The sequence below is a fragment of the Hemiscyllium ocellatum genome, chromosome 6 (genome assembly GCF_020745735.1).
Source record: "Hemiscyllium ocellatum isolate sHemOce1 chromosome 6, sHemOce1.pat.X.cur, whole genome shotgun sequence".
In the NCBI taxonomy this organism is placed as follows: Eukaryota; Metazoa; Chordata; class Chondrichthyes; order Orectolobiformes; family Hemiscylliidae; genus Hemiscyllium; species Hemiscyllium ocellatum.
In genome coordinates, this window is record NC_083406.1 from 116,765,544 (window position 1) to 116,790,272 (window position 24,729).

The following is a 24,729-nucleotide window of genomic DNA, read 5'->3' on the forward strand; positions in this document are numbered from 1 at the left end:
AGTCAAGGAAGAGATGAGCCAAGTAGAATGATAATGTTTGCATGCAGAGAATAGTGGGGATTAGCACGTACCTCATACATAGAGAGCACTCCAGGTCAAACGCATCAACAAGCTTTGGTAAGGTATCTTGTTCTCTCCTGGGACTCTGTGACCTGGCTCGCTTATTGCATTTGGTTAGTCCGATCAGAATGCCATTCCGCAGAAGCAAAGCCCTGCAGATACTGGAAATTTGAAATAAAAACAAAATGGTAGAAATACTCAACAGATCTGGCAGTAAAGAACTTTGCCACTCTTGGTGAGCTGTGTTTCAAATGACAATAGGAATGAGCAGGGAAGATGCAGAGAAACTATTTCCTTCAATGAGGGAACTTAGAACAAGGGGGCGGAGGGGGGTCACTATCTTAAACAAGAACATTTAAAAGAGAAATTAGACGGCACTTTTTTTTATACAAAGCACAGAGGAAATTTGGAATTCTGTACCCTGAAAGTACTCCTGAAGGTTCAGCTGGAGCTCTGACATCTAAAGTTGATGCATTCTTGGTGGATAAGCAACTCGAAGAATCTCAGTGAAAAGGTCGAAGTGTGTATTAGCTCTGATCTCATCCAGTGGTAGAGGGGGCTTAGGAGGTTCTACAGCTCCCTTCTTGTGCTCTGTGTAGCAGCTGTGGCTCATTTGACAGGATTCTCACCTCATGTCTACCCCCAGCATATAACTCAAGCTGACAGTCCAATGTGAGGGAGGCATGTACTGCAGTGTCAAACCAAGACCCTGACCCACAGCCATATTTCACAGATGGTTATGAAATTCCTGCATGGTGACCTGGTCAATGTTTATCTCTTAACCAACATCGCAAAAAACAGGTTACTGGAGGCAGTCATCATCCCATTACTGAGAATGGAAACTGCCAAATAGGATCGTGCAAGTTGGCTGCTGGGTTACCAGGAAAATGCGCAACAGAAATGTGGGAGTTGTTTAGCGAACACTTGCTGATTAGTGCTGGATCGGTTTGTCCCACCGAGGCAACGAAGGGATAGTAGGGTGAAGGAACCTTGGGTGACAAGGAATGTAGAACATCTAATCAAGGGGAAGAAGGAAGCTTACTTGAGATTGAAGAGGAGAAAGTGAGGTCTGCAGATACTGGAGATCAGAGCTGAAAATGTGTTGCTGGAAAAGCACAGCAGGTCAGGCAGCATCCAAGGAACAGGAAATTCAACGTTTCGGGCATAAGCCTGAAGAAGGGCTTATGCCCGAAACGTCAAATTTCCTGTTCCTTGGATGCTGCCTGACCTGCTGCGCTTTTCCAGCAACACATTTTCATCCTTGAGGTTGAAGAGGCAAGGATCAGACAAGGTTCGAGAGGGCTACAAGGTAGCCAGGAAGGAACTGAAGAATGGACTTTGGAGAGTGAGAAGGGGGCATGAGAAAGCTTTAGCAAGTAGGATTAAGGAAAACCCTAAGGCATTCAACACTTATGTGAGGAACAAGAGGATGGCCAGAGTGAGGGTGGGGGCCGATCAGGGATAGTGGATGGAACTTGTGCCTGGAATCAGAGGAGGTAGGTCCTTAATGAATACTTTGTTTCAGTATTCACAATTGAGACCGACCTTGTGCAGATAGCATGAAACAGGCTGGTTGATGTTAAAAAGGAGGATATGCTGAAAAGTTTGAAAAACAAAAGGATAGATAAGTCCCCTGGGCCAGACGGGATACACCCAAGGTTACTACAGGAAGTGAGGGAAGAGATTGCTGTGTCTTTGGTGATGATCTTTATGTCCTCACTGGAGTAGTGCCAGATGATTGGAAGATGGCATCTGATATTCCCTTTATCAAGAACGGGAGTAGGAATAATCCTGGTAATTACAGACCAGTCAGTCTTATGTCTGTGGTGGGCAAATTATTGGAGAGAATTCTGAGAGACAGGATTCATGATTACTTGGAAAACCATAGTTTGACTCGAGATAGTCAGCATGGCTTTGTGAGAGGCGAGTCATCCCTCACAAGCCATATTGAATCCTTTGAGGATGTGACAAAACACATTAATGAAGGTCGAGCAGTGAATGTGGTGTACGTGGATTTTAGAAAGGCGTTTGATAAGGTTTCCCATGGTAGGCTCATTCAGAAAGTAAGGAGGCATGAGATACAGGGAAATTTGGTTGTCTGGATACAGAATTGGCTGGCCCATAGAAGACAGCAGGGGGTAGTAGATGGAAAGTCTTCAGCCTGGAGCTCGGTGACCAGTGATGTTCCACAGGGATCTGTTCTAGGACCTCTGCTCTTTGTGATTTTTATAAATGACTTGGATGAGGAAGTGGAAGGGTGGGTTAATAGGTTTGGTGGAGTTTGTGGATAGTGTGGAGGGCTGTGTAGGTCGCAATGGGACATTGGCAGGATGCAGAACTGGGCTGCGAAGTGGCAGGTGGAGTTCAACCTGGAAAAGTGTAATGTGATTCATTTTGGAAGGTCGAATTTGAATGCAGGTTACAGGGTTGAAGGTAGGATTTTTGGCAGTGTGGAGGAACAGAGGGATCTTGGGGTCCATGTCCATATATCCCTCAAAGTTGATAAGGTTGTTAAGAAGGCATTTGGTCTGTTGCTTTTCATTAGCAGAGAGATTGAATTTAAAAGCTGCGAGGTTATGTTGCTGCACTCAAGCCCTGGTTAGACCACACTTGGAATATTATGTTCAGTTCTGTTTGCCTTATAGGAAGAATAGGAAGCTTTAGAGAAGGTGCAGGAGCTATTTACCAGGATGCTGCCTGGATGGGGAGCATTTCTTAACAAGAAAGATTGAGGGAGTTAAAGCTTTTTTCATTGGAGCGAAAAAGGATGAGAGGCGACTTGGTAGAGGTGTACAAGATGATGAGAGGCGTAGATAGAGTGGATAGACAGAGACTTTTTCCCAGGGCAGAAATAGCTATCATGAAGGGGTATAATTTTAAGGTGATTTGAGGAAGACTTAGGGACGATGTCATGGTACGTTCTTCACACAGAGAGAGATGGGTGTGTGGAATGCACTGCCAGTGTTGGTAGTAGAGTCAGATATATTAGGGACATTTAAGTGTTTAGATTCACGTGGTTCTGGAAAAGCACAGCAGGGCAGGCAGCATCCGAGGAGCAGGAAAATCGATGTTTTAGGCAAAGGGCCTTCATCAGGAACGGAGGCAGGGAGCCTCCAGGGTGGAGAGATAAATGAGGGGAGGCTCTTTAAGGGATTCTTGGATGATAGTAAAATGAAGGGAATGTAGGTTAGTTTGATCTTAGGATCAAAGATCGGCGCAACATCCAGGGCTGTACTGTTCTATGTTCTGACACAGCAACAGTGACCCTGGGTGGAATTTGTTTGTTTGTAATTTGAGGGCGAACTCTGATTTCATCAATTAAGGCTTGTGGATGACTTTCTGAAGAATCAGTTTTTTTCCATTCTGTGTATGTTCAGTCATCTCACTCATGTTCCTCTTGCCTGAACAGCATGGGGGAGAATTCTGCCCTCCATTTCAAAAGGAAACCCTTTGCTGTAGTAGATTTTGAGATGTCCTGAGATTACAAAAGGTGCTGCGTAAATGCGAGTCTGCTCTTTCTGTCCTGCTCTCTTGTCTTTCAGGGAAGTGGCACCTTGGTTTAAACTGTGAATCGAGCGAGGATCATTGTCACCACCCACTCCGCCATGGCTTTGACTACTTCTACGGTCTTCCATTGACCAACCTACGTAACTGCAAGCCCGATGGAGGCAATGTCATTAATGTGGGAGCTCGGAGTGCCGTGCGCAGCGTGGTCCAGGTTGCAACTCTATCCCTCTTCACGCTGCTGCTGCTGGATTTCTGTCAGCTCATGAGGGCGCCGTGGAGAGCTCTGGGTTTCATCTTTCTAGCTGTCGCTCTGTTATTTGCTGTTGTTTTGCTTTTCTTCTCCCAGTTCCGCAACCTCAACTGCATCCTGATGAGGAACTGGACAGTCATCCAGCAGCCCTTTTCATGTGAGAACCTGACGCAGAGAATGACCAACGAAGCCACAAGTTTCATAGAACGGTAGGAGATGTGTCCCGACCTGTGTCATTATCCTTGATACGTTGTCTTATTTCAGTGTAAGTGTTGCATCAGAATTGACAGGATTCTGAAAGAGTAGATTTTACACAGTGAGATTACACAAATTTGCCTCCTGTTCCCTTTCTTTTTGCAGTTTGAAGGGTGATTAAATTATATCAAAAACAGGACTTATTCAATAGTGCAGAAACGGTAAAACTGTTTCACAGAATCCCTACAGTGTGAAAGCAGGCCATTTAGCCCATCGAATCTGCACCGACCCTCTGAAGAGTATCCCACCCAGACCCCTCCTCTATCCCTACATTTCCCACGGCTAATCCACCTAACGTGCGCATCCTTGGATATGATGGCTCAGTGGTTAATGCTGCTGCCTCACAGCACCAGAGACCAAGGTTCAATTCCAATCTCGGGCGACTGTGTCTGGAGTTTGCACAGTCTCTCAGTGTCTGCAGGGGTTTTATCCGGGCGCTCTAGTTTCCTCCCACGCTCCAAAGATGTGCAGGTTAGGTGAATTTGCCATGGTATATTGCCCTTAGTGTCCAGGGGTGTTTAGGTTAGGTGCATTAGTCAGGGGAAATGGAGAGTAATAGGGTAGGGGAATGGGTTGGGATGGGATACTCTTCGGAGGGTCAGTGTGGACTTGTTGGGCCAAATGGCCAGTTTCCACACTGTATGGATTCTCTGATTCTCTTCTCTGACTCTGGGCAATTTAGCATGGCCAATCCACCTAACCTGCACATCTTTGGATTGTGGGAGGAAACCAGAGCACCCAGAGGAAACCCACATAGACAGTCGCCCGAGGCTGGAATTGAACCTGGGTCTAACCACTGAGCCACCGTCCTGCCCATTTCTTCTCTCAGCTCCTCCACCCGGAGCAACGGGTTCTCCACTCACTCGGAAATGCACCCGATTATTTATCCCTTCGATTCTATTGGGATAAAATCATATAAGCTGTAGGTGGCCAGGTTATTTGTTGGACCAGATGTTTATAGGAACATCTGAGCCAGCAACAGAGGAAATCAGTAAGCCCTTTGCCCCTGCTCTGCCATTCAGTAAGATCATGAGTGGTCTGATTTTCACCTTATATCTGCATTTCTCTATATCCTCAATAATCTTTCATCCCTTCGGGAAGAATCTATCTACCTCTGTGTTAAAAATATTTAACAGACTGCATCCACTACCTTTTGAGGAAGGGAATTTCAGCCCCCAGAGAAAAACAATATTTCCTCATCTCTGTTCACTCAGATGATGAGGGTGCAAATTGCCTTGTGCAGTTTCCAAGGATAGTTCCTGAATAATCATCAGGAGCTTGTGTTCTGAGCTCCAGTCTTGAATACTCCAAAGCCCTCTTGCCTCACTTTCAATCTTGGAATCCATGAACTGGAGTTCATGTAATTGGAGACACTGGCATGGTGACGATGTCAGCAAATTAATCATCCAGATTCCAACATGTTCTAGAGACATGGACTCCAATCCAGGCATGGCAGATGGTGAAATTTGAGTTCACCTGGAGTATTTTTTTAAAATTGCTTGTCTAATATTGACCGTGTAACTGCTGTCAATCCTTTTGGTTCAGTGTCATTTTGGGAAGGAAATCTGCTGTCCTTCTCTGGTCTTGCCAACATCTCACTTTAGACCCACAGTAATGTGATTAACTCTGAGCTGCTCTCCTAAATGGCCTAGATGGTCACTCATCTCATGATGGGCAATACACTGTGGGCCAATCCGTAGTGCCCACATCCCATGAACGAATTTAAAAATCCCACAGTATGTCCCACATTCATCATCCCTATGTTCTACATTTGATTTCAGTTCAAAACACTCAGTTTGATTTTAAAATGCATGATGGTCTCAGCTCTCCCTGTCTCTTTGACCTCTGCAGTCCCACACCTCAGACCTCTGACCTCTTCCAGTTCTGCTTCTTGCATGCCCGAGGGTTTTCAGTGGCACACCATTGCAGCTGTTCCTGCTGTTGTGTGGTCCTGAACTCGGCAATTTCTTTCCTAACTCTCTCTGGCTATCCACCTCCCTCCTTTCAGACCTCCTTTCAAATGTTTAGGCATCTGTCTTCATGTATGACTCGATGACAAATTTTATTTGGTTACTTGGCATGTTATTAAACTGTAGGGACTATATAGTTGTCCCTATATAGTCCCTCTATGACTCAATAATGTTCCTTAAACTCCGCAGGGGGAAATTTGACATGAGATTCAGCTTAAAGCTAGTTTGTCACATCTGTTACATTTATCTGGCTTTTTATCTGAAATTCTACAACCAACAATCAATAAATTGTCAACTCCTGTCTTCAATGCTTCCTCTCTTGCCAAATAATCTCACATTCTCTGGGTTTAAAAGCACCAAATAATGGATATAACAAGTCTAAAAAGATAGATTAACTTTTGGAGATCACACAAGAGCATTTTACTCTGAACTGTAGGGATATATAGTTGTGATCAGTGATATGCATTTTTTTGCTTATCTGGAATGAGCTGAAGCCCCAGTCATTTTATGAATGACACCTTTCTACATTAGCTGAAAATGTGATGCTGGAAAAGCGCAGCAGGTCAGGCAGCATCCAAGGAGCAGGAGATTCGGGCATAAGCCCTTCTTCAGGACCTTTCTACATTACATAGGATCAACTGCACAGCAACAGGCCATTTAGTCCAACCTTGGCTGATATCTCCTCTCAGCTTTCCTCATCAAAATCTCTCATGTGTGACCTATCTCTCCTTCTTGTGCTAGTCTAGCCCTATCCTTAAACATACCTATTCACTTTAACCATTCTCTACACAGGATGTGAATGGTTAACTCCAGCTGGATTTAATGGATTGTTATTGTCAGGCAAAGTCCCTGTATATCTACTTCAAGGCTAGTCACTTCAGAAATTTCGAAATTAAATGAACCATTTCTGAAATCTGACTCTGAACTGTATCGCACTAAGACCAAGGTTTAGAAGGTTACAGTCCAAATGCTAGAAGTGGGTTTAGAGTAGGTAGGTGGTTGGTTTTGACTGACACAGATTCAATGGTCTGTGGACCTCTATGACTCAATAATGTTCCTTAAACTCCGCAGGGGGAAATTTGACATGAGATTCAGCTTAAAGCTAGTTTGTCACATCTGTTACATTTATCTGGTTTTTTATCTGAAATTCTACAACCAACAATCAATAAATTGTCAACTCCTGTCTTCAATGCTTCCTCTCTTGCCAAATAATCTCACATTCTCTGGGTTTAAAAGCACCAAATAATGGATGTAACAAGTCTAAAAAGATAGATTAACTTTTGGAGATCACACAAGAGCATTTTACTCTAAAAATTTGCAACACCCACAGTGAATTAAGGATGTTACTGCAGTGAAAACGTGATCTGTTTGAACTTAATACTAAGTTCTGCTTTCCTTGATGTGACTCAGGCTCACCAGTCCTGGGAAAGAGAGCATAGTGTGCAACTCACAATGTGCTTGAGTAAAGAATTTTCAAAACTGCATCCATCTCGATTTCAAAAAGTGCACAAAGGGGAATAAAATGATGTGGTCATTACAACCGCAAGATTGCACAAACTTGGCTTTTGTTCTGTTTCAGTTGAGAAGTTTTCAATGGTGGTCAGATTGAGATGAAAGCCAAGTTTCTTCACTCGGGCAGACACAGCAAAACCCTTTTCTCTCCTGGCTCCCCTATTTGGACGAATGGAACACCCACTGATTTGGAAACGTATCCAATTGTTCACCCCCTTTTTTCATACCAGCAAGTCAGAAATTGCCATGAGATGCAAGTCTCACCCAACACTTTGTGATTCTGCAAAAATCTAGTTCGATATCATCGTAGTTATCCTCTTTTTTCTGACTGTCACTTTATTTTCTTCTTTAGACTTTTCAGGTTTCATTCTCTGTTTATACTCATTTCCCATTTTGCACTATTTTCTGTCTCTGTTGCTGTCTTGCATATCTCTCTCGCTGGCATGTCTCTCCCTTGCCCAAAACTCTGGCTTCCTTATTTTTATCACACTGCTAAAAGTTACCACTTTTCATTTTCTATTCTCCTCAAGTAGTGACCCATGGGGCAGACAAATTATCTGCTTACACATGTTTCCATGACTAGTTTTGTTTTTGCCTGGGGCAGTTCTGTAGCTTGTCGCTAGAGGTTGTGGTTTGAGGGTTGTCATTCTGCATCCAGTTGCCTGACCAGGAGAATCTCTCGCACTTACTGCTTGCCGTTGATGTAGAGTTCACAGCTTGATAATCTACCTGCTTGAGCGCACTAGATAAACCATGATGTGGAGATGCCGGTATTGGACTGGGATGGGCAAGGTCAGAAGTCACACGACACCGGGTTATAGTCTAACTTCATCCGACTAAAGAGCAGCGCTCCAAAATCTTGTGATTTTAGATAAACCTGTTCTGCTATTATCTGGGATCGTGTGACTTCTGACCTTACAAAGCTGAGAGTATAGAAGCAGGATTAAGCTATTCAGATCTAAAGCTTTTCAACTAGACCATGACTGAACATCTATCATGTTTCTCCAGTACCCCACGTGTTTTGATTTTATTAGTAACTCGAAACCATCGATCAGAAATTCTGCAACCTAAAACCAAGTACCATCTCCTGTCTCCAATAATTCCCTTCTTCCCAAACTTCCACATTCTTCAGAAGGTGAATGCAGTTGCCTCAGCCATCGAATCATGGAGAGAGACTCTAAACCAAAGCTGAAAGCTCAGTGGTAGGGGCTAGACTGTGGGATTTTTCCTCTTCTCTCCCTCATCACCCTCCCACCTCCTGTAATCTCTTCCAATGTTTTATTCTAAATAAAAAAAATAGCCAAAGTCACCACAGAGACCTTAAGGCTGTTCTTTCAGAGAGAGGCGACTGGTGGTGGTTTGACCTGAGGGTCACCTCACCTCAGGGGAGGGGAGAGATTGAGAAGGAGAGTCCTTCATGGTAGCCTCCTAAATATAGCACAAGGAAAACCAATTTCAGAGTTAAAAAGAGAAGTAGATGTCTTTTACTTGGTCATTTCAAGAGTTTTGCTGCCCCTGATTATACAAAAATAACTGACCTCATCTTGAAGACTGGAATTCACCTTCTGAGAGGGTGAAGTCTACAGAAAGGGAAAGGTGAACTTTTGAAACTGTTTCCGTTTTAGTAATATCAATTTAATATTAGTTTATTCAGTATTTTACCATATATACAATTTATTCAGCAGTTTATTCTGTATTCCAAGATGGAACCGGAGTGTGGCGACAATATGCAATTTTCACTGTACCGAGGTACAAGTGACAACATTAAATAAACCTAAAACTAAATCATATCTGTAGCATGTTCAGCTCCTCAATGCTGATCTGACCCACCAACTCTCCTTTTTGCTGATATTTCTTGATGTTCCCTTCGATCTCTCCTTCAGAATATCTTGATTCTGGGCACAGGCCTCAGCTGAGGTGCCGTGTGTTTTTTCTTACTCTTCATCACTGCTGCTTCTGCTTCGGAAAACACTTCAGAGAGAAAGCAGTGAGTTAGAGTCTTCTGTGGTTAATGGTTTGGCCAATCTACCCTTGTGATGTCACATTAATGCCAGACTCAATACCACAGCTATGCCATTGACAATATATTTCTGTTGATAATTAGTGAGGTCAGTGTTTACTGGCACATGGTTTCTGATACCTATTTCCTTTGAAATTGCAATTCCCTGATATTTTGCTTTGAAGTCCTTTGTGTTTTCTCACAGAATAACAATAAGCAACTTTTCCAAATATCAGTCAAGCAATGCACCTCAAAGTCTGATGTTACTGGTATTGCCAGTATCTCTATATTTCTCTATAAGTTTCTCGTCTTTCCTCTGGCTTGCTGTATTCCCTCACCTCACTTCTATGTTTCAGTCAATCGCCACCTACATCTTCCACTTTCTCTTTCTTATATCAAGAGCTTTGCGAAACATCTCCAGCATCTTCTGCTTTTTTTCCTTCAGATTGATATTTTTCTTCCATGCAACGGTTGGTGTTGGAGGACTACTTGTGCTCTGAGCAGGCTCTGCACCAACTGTTGCCCATCTGAGGGATAATCCTCTTCCAACTATAGAGATTTCATTCCTTCCTGTTCTCTCTCGCTAACATAAGTGACTGCTACTCAAAGCATGCTGGACTTGTCAGAGTCAGTTGGCTCATTGGATTGCATGGCTGGTTTGTGGCGCAGAGTGATGCCGACAGTCTGGGTTCAATGCCCACATTGGCTGAGGTCACCACAAAGGTCCCACATTCTCTTGCCCCTTGCCTGAGGTGAGGTGACCCGAGGGTTAAACCCACCACCAGTCAACTCTCTCTTTTTTTTGGGACAATGGAAACCACTACCACAACCATATCTCTGACTACAGTTAAAGTCCAGGCCAATTACATTGGTAATAATAGCAAGTCTTTGTGAGTAACCCTGGGCCATGGCAGTAGTAACTTATGTCCTTGACTATGAAAGGCACATGTGCTTTATCCTTACTTCTCTGAACATCAACCAATGCACGCTTTTGCAACAGTCAGTCTGGAAACTAGGATCCTGTGTCTGCGTGGGTTTCCTCCACATGCTCCGGTTTCCTCCCACAGTCCAAAGATGTGCGGGTCAGGTGGATTGGCTATGCTAAATTGCCCGTAGTGTTAGGTAAGGGGTAAATGTAGGGGTATGGGTGGGTTGCACTTCGGCGGGTCGGTGTCGGGCCGAAGGGCCTGTTTCCACACTGTAAGTAATCTAATCTAATCTAATCTTGCTATTTTCTCTTCTCTCTCCCCTGTTTCTCTTTACTCCCTAGACGCACGCACACTCTAAGGCAGAAAGATTCCAGTGCCTCTCAGGAGACTTGAGCACAAACTCCAGGCAGATATTCCAGTGTGTGTTATTCAAGAAGTGTCAGAAGTGCGGACCTTTAGGCAAAATGTTTCCTTAGCTAGTTAAATAGGATCCTACAGTACTCTTTTGAAGAATATTACAGGAGGTCTGCCTGGTGTCCTGACCAATATTTAATGCTCAACCAACATCATCGAAAATAAATCAGATCCACAGGTCATTATCACATTTGTTATTGAGATTGCGATGGGCAAATAGGTTGCCACTTTTCTAACCTTGCCATAGAGAATACTTCTGAAAGTATGCGCAGTCCTCTGCACTTACAGTGCACACAGAGTACACTTTGATCACAAAGTGTTCTGCAACAACCTGAGGTTGTGAAAGGTGCAGTTAAATCTTAAATCTTTCTTCTCACTCCAATACTTGCCAATTGTAGCAACTTCCTTGAAATTAGTTCATGCAGGAAAGTTGATGGATTGCAACTGAGTCTAGTTCTTTATCTCAGTTCTTTAAGTGGATAGATTGCTGCCAGTGTCACATTAGAGAGAAAGAAACATAATTTAGCTTCTATAGTACAGTGAACACTATAGTAGGCTAAGACTGTGGTGACTGTATCTTACCTTTAATCGTTTTGTTTGATTGCTAATGATGAGAAGGAGAATGGTTAAGTGAGAGGAAATTGCCTTGGAGGAGATGAATTGGCTCTGTAGCTTGAAGAAATTGCTTCAATGTCAATAGCTTGGGTCATTCCCTTTCCGAGGCTTATCCAGAATGCCATTGGTCAGTCACTGTCAGTATATTTTGCTAACGCCGATTTGCTGCCTTTTTTTTTAGATTTGCTGCCTTCTCTTAACCCATTTTTGGATATTGACATTTTCCCTTGAGAAATCCCAAATGTCAATCATAATGGTTTGATTTATATTCCTCTAGTTTAAAGTTTATATTTCACGTAGAATGTGAAAGTAGAAGGAACAGAAAGAGGGTATTCGAGCAACTGGTCCATGAGAGCCAGTTCCCACTAGCTCTTTATAACCTGATGAGCATACCTTCCCATCCTTTCCACTTACCTCTGAATAGCCCTCAGAAGTCTGAAAACAAATTCTTATCACAGAACTCCCAGCCCAGGGCCAGTCCAGTAACCACAGTATTTCTTTGGCTGATCAGTTCCCTTTCCCAAGGATGTTGATAATGGGCCGCTCAGCGATGAGAATGTCAGTGAATATCAAGTGGAGATATTTGGATTCATTCTTGTTGGAAGTGGTCATTCCCAGGTCCTTGTGTGCCCAAGCATTACTGGATCTCAAATTGCACTTGTTAGCAAAAGTGTTACTAATGTTGGATTTCAAATGAACATTTGCCAATCATCACTTGCCATTTCTGTGTCAGGTTTGCAAACTTCTATGATAATTTCTGTGTAGAAATAATGTCTAACTTCACTCCTTAATTCCTGGCTTGATACATTAACCTACGCAACCGGTACCTTGATTCTGTAAACAGTGGAAATAGATGGAGAGAAACTAACAGTTCTCTTTGCAATGTTGAAAATTTCAAACAAGTGACCCCTTTACATTCTAAATCGGAGATAATGAAATCTTAGTGTGTGATCTCCTCTTGTCATTTAACCCTCGAAGTCCAGGTATCACTCGAGTGAATTAACATTGCACTCTCTCCTTCCTGAGGTATGGTGTCTACAACTGCTCACAGTATACCAGATGTGTGGTGTGATCTAACTAAGGAATTATATACCTGAATCATAGCTTCATAATTTTCAAGCCAGCTGTAGCAATGTACTGGGATACGTTCTCGAGTCATAGAGTTATAGAGATGTACATCACTGAAACAGACCCTTTGATTTAACTCGTCCATGCCAACCAAATATCCTAAATTAAGCTAGTCCCATTTGCCAGCGTTCCTACTCATATACCCATCTAGATGCTACTTAAATGTTGTAATTGTACCTGCCTTCCCCATTTCCTCTGGTAGCCCGTTCCATGCATGTACCACCTTCTGGGTGAAAACGTTGCCCTTTAGGTTCCTCTTAAATCTTTCTCCTGTCACCTTATACCTATGCCGTCTAGCTTTGGATCCCCGTATCCTGGGCAAAAGACTTTAGCTATTCATCCTATCCTTTCCCCTCATGGTTTTACACACCTCTATAAGATCCCCCCCTCTGCTAAAGGCGAGTGTGCCAAATGCCACCTTCACCACCCTGCCTATCACGGTCACTTCAGTTTCTTCAAAGAAAGCAAATGAAAATGAAAAGCAAATGAAAATGCTCAACAAGCTTGCCACCGCTTTCTGTTACACAAATAATAAACAAAACTTCCACAGATTTGGCTTTTGTCCATCTTCCTGCCAGCTCTTTGTATATCCCGAGGCTGATAAAAACTGTTTATTAGTGAAAGGTTGATATTCACTAGTCTCCTAGTCTTCTGCACATACAAAAAGCACAAGAGGATTTTAGATTGGCTCATTAGTGCAATTGGTTCATCTCATACGACCTGCCAAAAAGAAAATCATTTGAAAGAGAGCTGGTAAAATTAAACTTCAGGATGCAAAGTAGGAGCTGGTGGACTGATTGGAGCAGCATGTTTCGGAACCAACTAAAGAGCACATTGTTTTACACTTGGTATAGTGTAATGTGACAGGATTAACTAATGACCTCAGAGTTAAGGGACCTGTAGCAACCACAACGTGATTGAACTCTAATTTGAAAGGACGGAGAGTTGGAGAAGACTAAATCTAATATTTTGAACCTAACTAATGCCAACTTTGTGGGTATGAAAGCTGAAGTGAACTGCCAAATTAGACTAGAGGATACATCTGTACAGGCACAGTGACAGAGACTGATGGGGAAATGTCAGAATATTCAAAATAAGCATATTCCTACTTCAAGCAAAATAATATTAGGAGGATGCACCAACCATGGTTAATTATCAAAGCTAAGGAAAGTATCCAACTTAATGAAGAAGCATAATTGCACATAGATAAATCATATTTGAACTTATTTGTCATAGTATCTAAAGAATGACTGAAAGACTAATCGGGTCAAAGAGAGGAAGCTTGCTAGAAAAGTAAGAGTTGAAAACTGTGATGCTGGAAAAACACAGCAGGCCAGGCAGCATCCGAGGAGCAGGAGAATCGACGTTTCGAGCATAAGAAACATCGATTTTGCCCGAAACGTCGATTCTCCTGCTCCTCGGATGCTGCCTGGCCTGCTGCGTTTTTACGGCATCACATTTTTCAATTCTGGTCTCCAGTATCTGCAGTCCTCACTTTCTCCTAGAAATGTAAGAGCGAGTGTTTCTGCAGGCATTTAAAAAGAGAGCAAGTGAATGTAAGATCTGAGGAAAACCTTTTTCGCTCAGAGGCTGGGGACATCTGGAACTCACTGCCTGTTAGGCTGTAAGAGGCAGAAACCTTCATAACATTGTCTTGTTTAGGTTTGCACTTGCAATGCCAAGGCATAGAAAAGTATGTAGTAAGTGCTAGAAAATAGATAGGTGGAGGTTTTTGACTGACAGGGATGCGCTGGACCAAAGGACCTGTTTCTATGCTGTAGATCGATGATTCTGTAATGACTGCAGAACTGTAATGTGCAGGGATTTAAGTGTTTTTGTGCATGAGTTGTAAAACGTTAGTATGCAAGTATAGCATGTAATCGAGAAGGTTAATGGGATGCTGTGCTTTATCATGACAGGAACTGAACGTAAACTTAGGAAGTTATACTTCAGTTCTATACAGCATTGGTGAGACCACATCTCCAATATAGTGTGTAGCTTTGGTCTCCTTACTTAAAAAAGGATGTAAATAATTGTAGATGGGTCAGATGTGGTTTATAGGTTGAAATCTAAAATGAGTAGGTTGGCTTTCAACGATAAATTAAACAGTCTGCACTTGCTCTTCTGAACTCAGGTGGAAACTAGGTGGCTTGATTGAAGTGTACAAGAGCCTGACTGGATTGACAATGTGACATGGGAAAGGATGTTTCTTCTTGTGGGTCAGTCTAGAACTAGAGGGCACTATTTTAAAATTAAGTGTCACCCTTTCTGGACAAAAATGAGAATTTGTTTCCAAGGACTAAAGGACTTTGGGTCTGCAACAGAGACACAGTAATTGAATAATAACTGCTTTTAAAGCAATGATACTTAGATCCTTGTTTGGCAAAGGAATCAGTTGTTGTCAGGGGTAAATGGGAATGTGGAATTTGATGGACAGATAGATCAACTTTGATGGCCAAGTAGGCTCAAGGAGCTGAATGCTCTACTTCTACCCTGTTTCATCTATCTGCTTTTATAATAGGACAGTTAAAGGGAAACCTGCCTGAAATCCAGATTGGCCATCACCTCACTTGTGACCAGTGTGCCACCTCTTGCCATTGCTTCCTATATTGTTGGGCTTGCCAGGCATGCATTGTACACCATTATACACACTTCATTTAACTTCTCTAATCAGAATTTTCTTTTGTGTCTTCTTGCTTTGCAGGAACTCAGACCGTCCATTCCTGCTCTTTATGTCCTTCATACCTGTCCACACGGCACTATATGCATCTCCAGAATTTTTAGGGAAGAGTAAGCATGGTTTGTATGGTGACAGTGTGGAGGAGATGGACTGGAGCGTAGGTAGGTGTTGCATTGTCGCTACACTTCCCAGCTTTCTTGCTCAACTCATTTGGCTTGTGTTTGCTTATCCAAAGTTTGTGGTAAACCTCAGACTTGCTCGGTGACTTTAACTGACCTGAAACTATGGAAAAGATTAAAGAGTAAATCTGAAGTATCAATTCCTTCTTTTCTCAAAATACAAGAGAAGGAGACCATTCCAATTAAAGAACCTAAGGTTATTACCTCCATTCAGTGAGATTATGCTTGAAACAAGGCCCTGGTGACACCAATGTTTAAGTTTGACCCCATATCCCTCTTGTACAACTCTTGTTACCTCATTTACCTGGAACACACACCATTCCTTTTGTAACTGGATGCCAGCCTCAGATAAACGTCCTCCAAACTCTCCACATGTTCCCTTACAGTCGCTCCTGAGATTAAAAACATCATCCAGATAGTTTGCCACTCTGTGCGCTTCTTGGAGGATGCTGTCTATTACTCTTTGAAAGATGGTGCAAGCTGAAGGTACTCTAAAGGCCAAGCAAGTGTTCTCATATGGTCCTTTGTGAGTATTTATAGTAGCATACTTCCTGGATGCTCAAGCTCCAGCTGGAGGAAGGCATGACTCATTCAATTTAGAAAATGTGAGACCCAGCCAGCTTTTCATCTGCCTTCTATGCTTTGGCATAAGGTATCTGTTGAAGTGGGAAGCACTTTTGACTATCAACTCATAATCCCCACAGAGAGTTGTCAGGTTTTACAGCTGGAACTACTGGCACAGCCCATTCAGCAAATTGTAATGGGCTTGTGATGTCCAGTTCCTCGAGACATTCCAATTCACCCTCTATTCTGGCATGTAGGGTAGAAGGGACCAGTCATGCCTTGAAGTATTTAGATTGGGCATCTGGATCTACATAAACTTTGGCCTTGGTACCTTTTGTCGCCCCAACACCCTCTCGGAACACTTCTGGATGCTTCCCAAGGACTTCATATTGATTACCGGTACCCATTTTAAAAAAAGTGTTACCAATCCTAGCAGATTTTCTGTAGCAAGTCATTTTCCAAATGTTTGGACCCTGGCCCTTGCATCACTATTTAAGGGGAGTTGAATTGTGTATCACCCCTGGGGGTTACAGTGGTTGAAATGATATGTAATGGCTCCTCAGAGCATGTGACCACGTCAGACTTGGTGTCTCACATGCTTAAGTTCAAGATGCCCCTTCAGAGTTGCCTAAAGGTTTTCTCCCCAGCAATAGATACAGCTGTCCCTGTGTCTAACTCTGTTTAGGGGGTGGCCATTTACCTTAACTGGGATTACTTTGGGGATATTGATACAATTTAGTTGTATCAATTCCTCAACCTCAGGCTGATTTATTTGCAAAGCCCTGTCTTGACATGGCTTTGCTCTTGGCCTTGACAATACTTGTTTCACCTGTTTCGATAGTCTTGTCTAGGCAGACCCTATGACTACAAGTGCAGCATGGAAGTTGTTGTTCCTCACAGTATTGTGGAGAACCATCCCATCCTTGCGGCCTCTGATTCTAATCGCCCTTCCTTGGCAGCCAGCAGGGGTATTGTCTGCTGAGGACTTAGCTCTGTGGTATGGGCTAGTCCAAGGTTGAGGAAGGAACCATCAATGAACCCCTAAAGCTGATGAGTCCCTTGTTCCACATTTTTGCGGCCAGTTCTGTGGCTTTCTTGAGGTCCAGATGAGGTTTAGTCAGTAGCTTCCTTCGGATCGCAATGTCATTAATTTCACAAACTAATGATCCTTTAACATTCCCCGAAGTGCTGGCCTATGCTTGCAGTGTTCTGCCAATTTCCACAGTATCATCAAGAACTCAGTCACTGGCTCTCCAGGAAGTCTGTTATTAAACGTCTAATGTTGGTATATAGCAAATGGTATATAACACTACCATATCTATCAATTATGGAGTCATTGAATCATACAGCATGGAAACAGACCCTTTGGTTCATGCCAACCATAATCCCAAACTAAACTCAACGCACCTGCCTACACCTGGCCCATATCCCTCCAAACCCTTTCAGGATTGCTGGGTAGGTTGAACTTTTCCTGATGCTGAAATTCGGGGCCCCATAACTGATTTTCTGTCAGTGACCTTCTATTCTGTTTGTCATTTTATCAGTATACCGGGCTAAGACCTCATTTTTTAATCCTCCACACCCTCATTTTAAGGTTCCAATTCCCAAAGAGCAACATTTCCTATATCTCCCTGTCATGATCTTACCAGGCAAAGGCTGACCAAACATTTTCTTGACTCTCATCACCAGCATAATAACTCAGGAAGTCTGACTGAAAAGGGACTTTGTTTATTGTTGAACACCATAGGAGAGGCACTATCCATGTTGTACATAGGCTTGTCCCAGTCCAGGACAGACAGTTGTCAAGTTCCAACCCTGGGTCTGTTTTAAGATATTTTCTCATCAGCCTGCTCAGGGATGTTATTACACACCCCTAGAGCAGTTGGGAGTTGAACCTGGACCTCCTGGCTCAGACGTAGGGTCACCATGTATTGTACATGTTAGAGTATTGTGAGCAATTTTGGGCCCCATACCTCAGGAAAGATGTATTGGCCCTGGAACAGGCCCAGAAGAGGTTCACCAAAATAGTTCCAGGAATTAAAGGCTTAACAAATGAACAACATTTGAGGACTCTGGGCACTATACTCAACAGAGTGTAGAAAGATGATTGAAACTTTCAGAATACTGAACAGCCTGGACAAAGTGAACATTGGGAAGGTGTTTCCATTGGCAGGGAAGGCAAGGACCTAAGGGCACAGCCTGGGAGTAAAGGGAAGGTCTTTTAGAACGGAGATGAAGAGAAACTTCTTCAGCCAGAGCGTGATGAATCTGTGAAATTCACTGCCAAAGAAGACAGTGGAGGCCAGGTCATTGAGCATATTTAAAACAGATAGATAAGTTCCTGATTGTCAAGGGGATCAAAGTTACAGGGAGAAAGCAGGAAAATGGGGTTGAAAAACCTATCAACCATGATTGAATGGCAGAGCAGGCTCGATGGATTGAATGGCCTAATTTCTGCTCCCTTGTCTTCTGGTCTTAGTGATGCTGAGAGACAAGAATCCTTGGATTTACTTTAAGATATTCCTAATTAACCAGTTCAGAGATGTTATTACATACCCACTGGTGCAGGGATAATTTGAACTGGACCTCTTGGCCCAGAGGTAGGGGCAGTACCAACTGTGCCACACAAGCCCTTCGGTCTGTTTTAGGATATTTTGTAGTCAGAGATGTTTTTTTACACAGCTCTGCAGTAGATGGGACTTGAATCAGGCCTCCTGGTTCAGAAGTAGGAACTCTGCCACTGTACCAGTAGAACCCTCTGGGTCCTTTAAATATTATATAAAATCCTAATAGCTAACTTACAACTTGCAGGAATACAACTCCTCAGGTAATATATTTTACAATCAACCTTCTCAGAAATGCCTCATTCCTGATGAAGGGCTTTAGCCCAAAACATCGAACCTCCTGCTCCTCGGATGCTGCCTGACGTGCTGTGCTTTTCCAGCACCGCACTCTCTTCTCAGAGATGGTATTACACACTTCTTGAGTAGGTGGGACATCAACCCAGGCCTCCACGCCCAGAAGTAGGGACACTACTATTGCACCACAAGGGTCATTCTGGATCTGCTTGAAGATATTTTTGTCATCAACCTGTTCAGACACATTGTGATGCACCTCTGGAGCAGGTGGGACTTGAATTCAGGCCTCCTGGCTCAGAAGTGAGGACTCTACCACTGTACCTCCGTTTTTCAAGGTATGATTTACATATGCCTCTTTCAATATACCAAACTGATTTTTCTGGACACAATGTGGTCTTCTGTAGACTGGGGACACCATAGACAGATGATGTGGTTTGTGGGACACCTCACTCAATTTGCAAGCATGACCCCGAGCTTCATGTTGCTTTTCATCTTAATTCTCCATTTTGCTCCCACATTGACTTTCTGTCCAAAAGGACTTCTTTTATATTGACTGTTCATCCTTTCTCATAGAGTCATACAGATATACAGCATGGAAACAGAGCCTTTGGTCCAATTTGCCCATGCCAACCAGATATCCGAAATTAGTCTAGTCCCATTTGCCAGCATTTGGCCCATATTCCTCTAACCCTTCCTATTCATATCCCCATCTAGATACCTTTTAAATGTTGTTATTGTACCAGCCTTCACTACTTCCTTTGGCAGCTCATGCTATACACACAGCACCCTTAGCGTGAAAACGTTACCCCTGAGGTCCATTTTAAATCTTTCCCCTCTCACCTTAAACCTATGCCCTCTAGGTTTGGCCTCATGCTCTGTCTTTGTCGTTCTTATTCTTCTTTTTAAGATTTCCTTTATCCATTCTGTATTTGGTTTGATTCTCTACCGTGTTACAAGTCTCACATTTGACAGAAATCTGTTTCTTGTCTTTTGTCATTCACAGTGCTCTAATGTTCGATTCCTCTTTCCCTCCTGTGACTGTGCAGTTCCCAAATGCTCAAATAATGTCTGCTATGTCTAATTGTGTTGTGAAGGGAAAGGAAATACAATTCTGTGATAAACGTGTTTCCAAGACTGTTGCTTTTAATCAAAGCAATTTACAAACCCCTTAGGCTGCAAGGAAATATGTTAAGTGGTGTTTACTGAACAATTGACTCAGAGCATCCACTTTGCAACACAGAGATTTTAAAATCAGGTATTCTAAGAATCATAGACAGCAGCAAAGTTGTGGAAAGTTCTCACCTCTTCTCAAAACAGCTTGTGTGTCAGCTATTCATTTCCGTATAAATCAAATTAAAAGATTAGAACAAAACTAAATGTTCTTTATCAAGGAAAAAAATAAATTACCTTTGTGAGATGTTCACTTTTCAACTGGCTTTAATATGAAAGGCTGAAAACACTGGAAGCAATTATAAGTATGGTAATAAGCTGAAGATATTGCCAGCTCCAGTAAATAATTGTTATTCTATCAGCGTGACGTGAATGCACACAGACTATTAGGCTTCAATTATATCCAGTCTATACTTCACAGTGATATACTTTTGGAATCAAATAATTATTCATTAGTTAAGACTGGTAGGCTGGGGTTTTGCAATTTAAGTTCTTATGAATATGTATGATGGTCTTTTTTTTGCACTTTATCATTGGTAGAGGTGGGCAGGTGTAGTGGGCTCATATAGAAGTTGTCCCTTTCACCATGATCGAAAATAAGTTATCAATCCCTTGGAATCTGCTCTCTCACCAATAATGCTGAAAGTTCGGAAGGATTGAGAAAGGAAATGAAGATAAAGAACATTTGATCTCTGGTGTTTCCAAGCCGGTTCTCAGAAAGCACTCATCACTGTTCATCAAGAGCAGTAACTCAGCTTTACACCCCCACCATCAATCTCCTGTGGTGTTTCAGGTCAAAATGAGTCCTTCTGGGAGTGATAGCGCAACATTGGCACTGCTGTCCTTGACCTGAAGTGGATATTTTCAACATTGTTTGCATCCTGCTTTGTGAGGTGGGAAGAGATGAAGAAACCTCTGATCCCAATGGTGCGATACAGTGACCACAATTGGCTCTTAAATCACATTGAAAGACTTTCTGAACTGTAATGTACTACCTGAAATATTAGATTATAATTCTCAAATGGAAGTTGGATACGTACCTGATGGAACTATGGAAGTGCAGGGCTGGAGGGAAGAGTAAGGGTTTGTGACTGATTGGTTAGCTCTTGGACCAATGGCTCTACTGAGTGGTTTCCTGTGCTCTCGGATTCCAGCTGCCTGCAGATTGGTCTTTCTGGAATGGAATGGAGTGTGCCTCAGTGGATGAAAAACTGTCAGAGAGCTAACTATGATGTTAGTATCTGTGTGTATGTGGAAATGATCTAAAAACTATTCAGTCAGGTTATGTTTTGTGCTTGGCCAAATTTTGATGAGTTATTTGGCTGAAAGTCAACTCTTGGCGTCATCAGTCAAATGATCCATTTGAGAAGTGAATAAGTTTAACAACACTGCACACAGTACATTTTTGCACATGTAATTTTTTTTATGTTCAGCATTCCATCAGGTTGCCAGGGCTTCAGTTGGTTGATATAAATAATTTAAATGTAGATTTACTTCCACAATGCTGAGTAAGTTCTGAAGGGAAATAAAGGCTGAAATATTCATGCAATCTGATAAAGACTGTTGCCTTTGTCATACAACAGTTTTGATCACATCTTGCATTGTTGATGTTCTTTTGTTACTGAGCCTCTTACGAGAGATTTTGTCACCAGATTTTTGAATGTGCACAATAAATCTTGTTGCAGGAATATTTTAATTGAGGATGTCTGATTACATTATTAACTTTGAATGTTACAGTTCCACTCGTGAACATAAGATCATTATTCCGCTGCTAGGCATATTGTGTTTGTAAGAAGGCTACATTTACATTTAAGCAGTCCTAGCTGTAATGGTGTAATTCCCAGTTTTTTTGTATGGAGACAATTAATCTGATCATAGGTGTCTTCCCTATGGCCTGGGTCAAGGCATACCCCAGATGTCCACTTGATGGAGAGGTGGAAATAAAGGCAAAATGCTGGAAATGTTCAGCTGGTCTGTGGGGAAGGGAAAGCAAAGATGTCTGCTGATGAGATGTCACAGACCTGTAATATTAACCCTCTTTTTCTCTCTCTGCCCAGTCGGCCAGATCAATTGAGTATTTCAGTGGTTTTTTTTCAGATATTAGCATTCTGTGCATATGCACCACTTCCGTCTTGGTAAATCTGGTGGCCTAGAAATTCAAATTGGACAAAAAACTTATACTTATTTCACAAGTTTAACAGAGGAAAATGTTCCAAGGCACTTCCAGGAAGCATTATTATCAAAATTTGATACTGGATATGAGTTGCCAGCATTTGTGAGTTGCATTTAATCAAGAGGCTGTACTTTTAGGACTCACGATTACTGGGCAAAGACATGTATCAGTGTGCGCTGGTTAAAGGGAACATCTGATTGTTAGGCAAAATGAGTGTGGTAGAATGGTTGCCTTGCAGAAAGCCCAGTGTGCAAACTGTGCACAGCAAGCTGTCACCAACAGCAATGTGGTAATGACCGGATAATCCCTTTCTCTGTGTGGTTGATTAAAGGATGAATGTTAGCCAAGGAAGAGCTTCTCTGCTCTTCATCAAAATTGTGACTTTTACATCCACGCTGGAGTACATAATAAGCCTTGGTTACTATTTCATCTGAAGCAAAAGGCATCTTCCACAGAGTAGACTCCCTCCTCACTCCAATAAATTATGAGGCTAGAGTTCTGGTTCAACAGTCTTATGTGTGGTTAAAACCTACAGCCTTCTCATTGAAAGGTGGGAGTGTTACCAGTTAATGTGGTGGATCATGTCAGCAGTCCAAAATCTAACTGGGTCTAGTTTCCAGTGAAAATAACTAAAGATGCGAGAAAGAAAGCATATTTATTGCCTTATTTTCAAGTATATTTGATTAATAGCGGGAGTCAAGGGTTGTGAGGTGAGAAATATCAGATTAGCGATGATCCTATTGAATGGTGGAGCAAGCTCAAAGGGCCAGAGGCTGACTCCTGTTCCTGTTTCCAATGGTCTTATGAGTGGATAGATGGGGCGGTTGGGGGGGGGGGGGGGTGGTGTGGTGGGGGGGGGAGGTGGTGGGGGGGGGAGGTGGTGGGGGGGGGGGGTGGGAGGAGGGAGTCAGTGTGGGTGATGGTGCAGTATTGGTTCCAATCCTGTACATCCCCTAAGATTTGGAAAGGGAAAGGCCAGTTTGCAATTTGAAAACTGACACCTCTTCACAAAGATGTCCAATAAATGCTGGCCTAGCCAGCAACCCCCTCATCCTGTGAATGAATTTAAAAAAAAAGAGATGTTTGTCTGAAGTTGGAGGCTAAAATGATAAGCTTTCCTTGGGGATTTTCTATTTAGCACCACAAAGCAGCAAGACCAAAGTAAAAGCAGAGTAGACCTTTCAGTCCCTTGAATTTAATCCAGCATTCAGTTAATGTTCTTGAATTGAATTTCATGTTCCTTGACTCTCCAACCTAACAAATAGCTTATGGTGGCTAAGTGATTAACATTGCTACCTCACTGCACCAGGGACCCAGGCTCAATTCCAAACTTGGGTGACTGTCTGTGTGGAGTTTGTGCATTCACCCTGTATGGGTTTTTTATGGGTTTTTTTTATGGGTTCCCTCTGAGTACTCTGTTTCCTTTCACAATCCAAACATTTGCAGGCTAAGTGAATTAGCCATGAGAAGGTAGAGGGCTCTGTGGTGGGATACTCTAGAGAACTTGAATGGCCTGGTTCCTTGCTGTAGGGATTCAATGATATATTAAGTTTAGGGTGTAGTGCACTGTTGGAATTAACATTTGCAGATGAGATATTGAACTAACACCTCATCTACCTTTGGGGTGGCACGGTGGCTCAGTGGTTAGCTCTGCTGCCTCACAGCACCAGGCGTCTGGGTTCAATTCCTGCCTCTGGCAACTGTCTGTGTGGAGTTTGCACATTCTCCCTGTGTCTTTGTGGGTTTCCTCTGGGTGCGTCACTTTCCTCCCACAGTCCAAAGATGTGCAGGTGGGGTGAATTGGCCATGCTAAATTGCCTGTAGAGTTAGGTGCATTAGTCAGGGGTAAATGTAGGGGAATGGGTCTGGGTGGGTTGCTCTTTGGAGGGTCAGTGTGGACTTGTGGGGCCACACTGTACGGAATCTAATCTAATGCAGAGTGGTAACCTCCATCTGTACCCCAGCGTCTATGTACATTTGTGGTTGGAAATTCTAGATTTTTCATGCACTTTGTCTGAAAAAGATTTTCCTCCCAAATGGTCCAGCTCTACTTTTAAGATTATATGCCCTTGATTTCTCTTAAAGAGAAATTAGCTTCTCTCATAATTAAATCTTTAACTACATTTGTGTTCAGCTGTGAAGGTCAGGGGTAGGGGAGACGAAGGGCTGGGTGGAGTTCAAAATGTTGAACTCAGTTCCTCGGTCACTGGGAGGGATGCTAAATACATTTGCATTTTGAAATTTCAGGACAACTCTTGGCTTCGTTGGAAAGGCTTAATCTCAGTGACAGAACTCTGGTTTACTTCACCTCAGATCAAGGGGCCCATGTTGAAGAGATCTCTGACACTGGGGAGGTCCACGGAGGATGGAACGGCATCTACAAGGGTAAGTAAGCATCACCGTAATGAGAACAAATCATTCTGCTAGTGTTTTACCCAATGAGAATTTCAGCACAATAACGAGCCC

General features: G+C 42.7%; 1 protein-coding gene across 2 annotated transcripts in view; it reads left to right on the forward strand.

The window, feature by feature from the left end:
- The window catches only part of sts (steroid sulfatase (microsomal), isozyme S), a 71,655-nt gene that overhangs the window by 27,740 nt on the left and 19,186 nt on the right, over positions 1–24,729 (forward strand). For both annotated transcript variants that reach the window (XM_060826292.1, XM_060826293.1), the window contains exons 5-7: positions 3,603–4,026; positions 15,344–15,480; positions 24,511–24,648. In XM_060826292.1, coding sequence (XP_060682275.1) covers positions 3,603–4,026; positions 15,344–15,480; positions 24,511–24,648 — 699 coding nt within the window. The remainder of the gene's footprint in view (positions 1–3,602; positions 4,027–15,343; positions 15,481–24,510; positions 24,649–24,729) is intronic.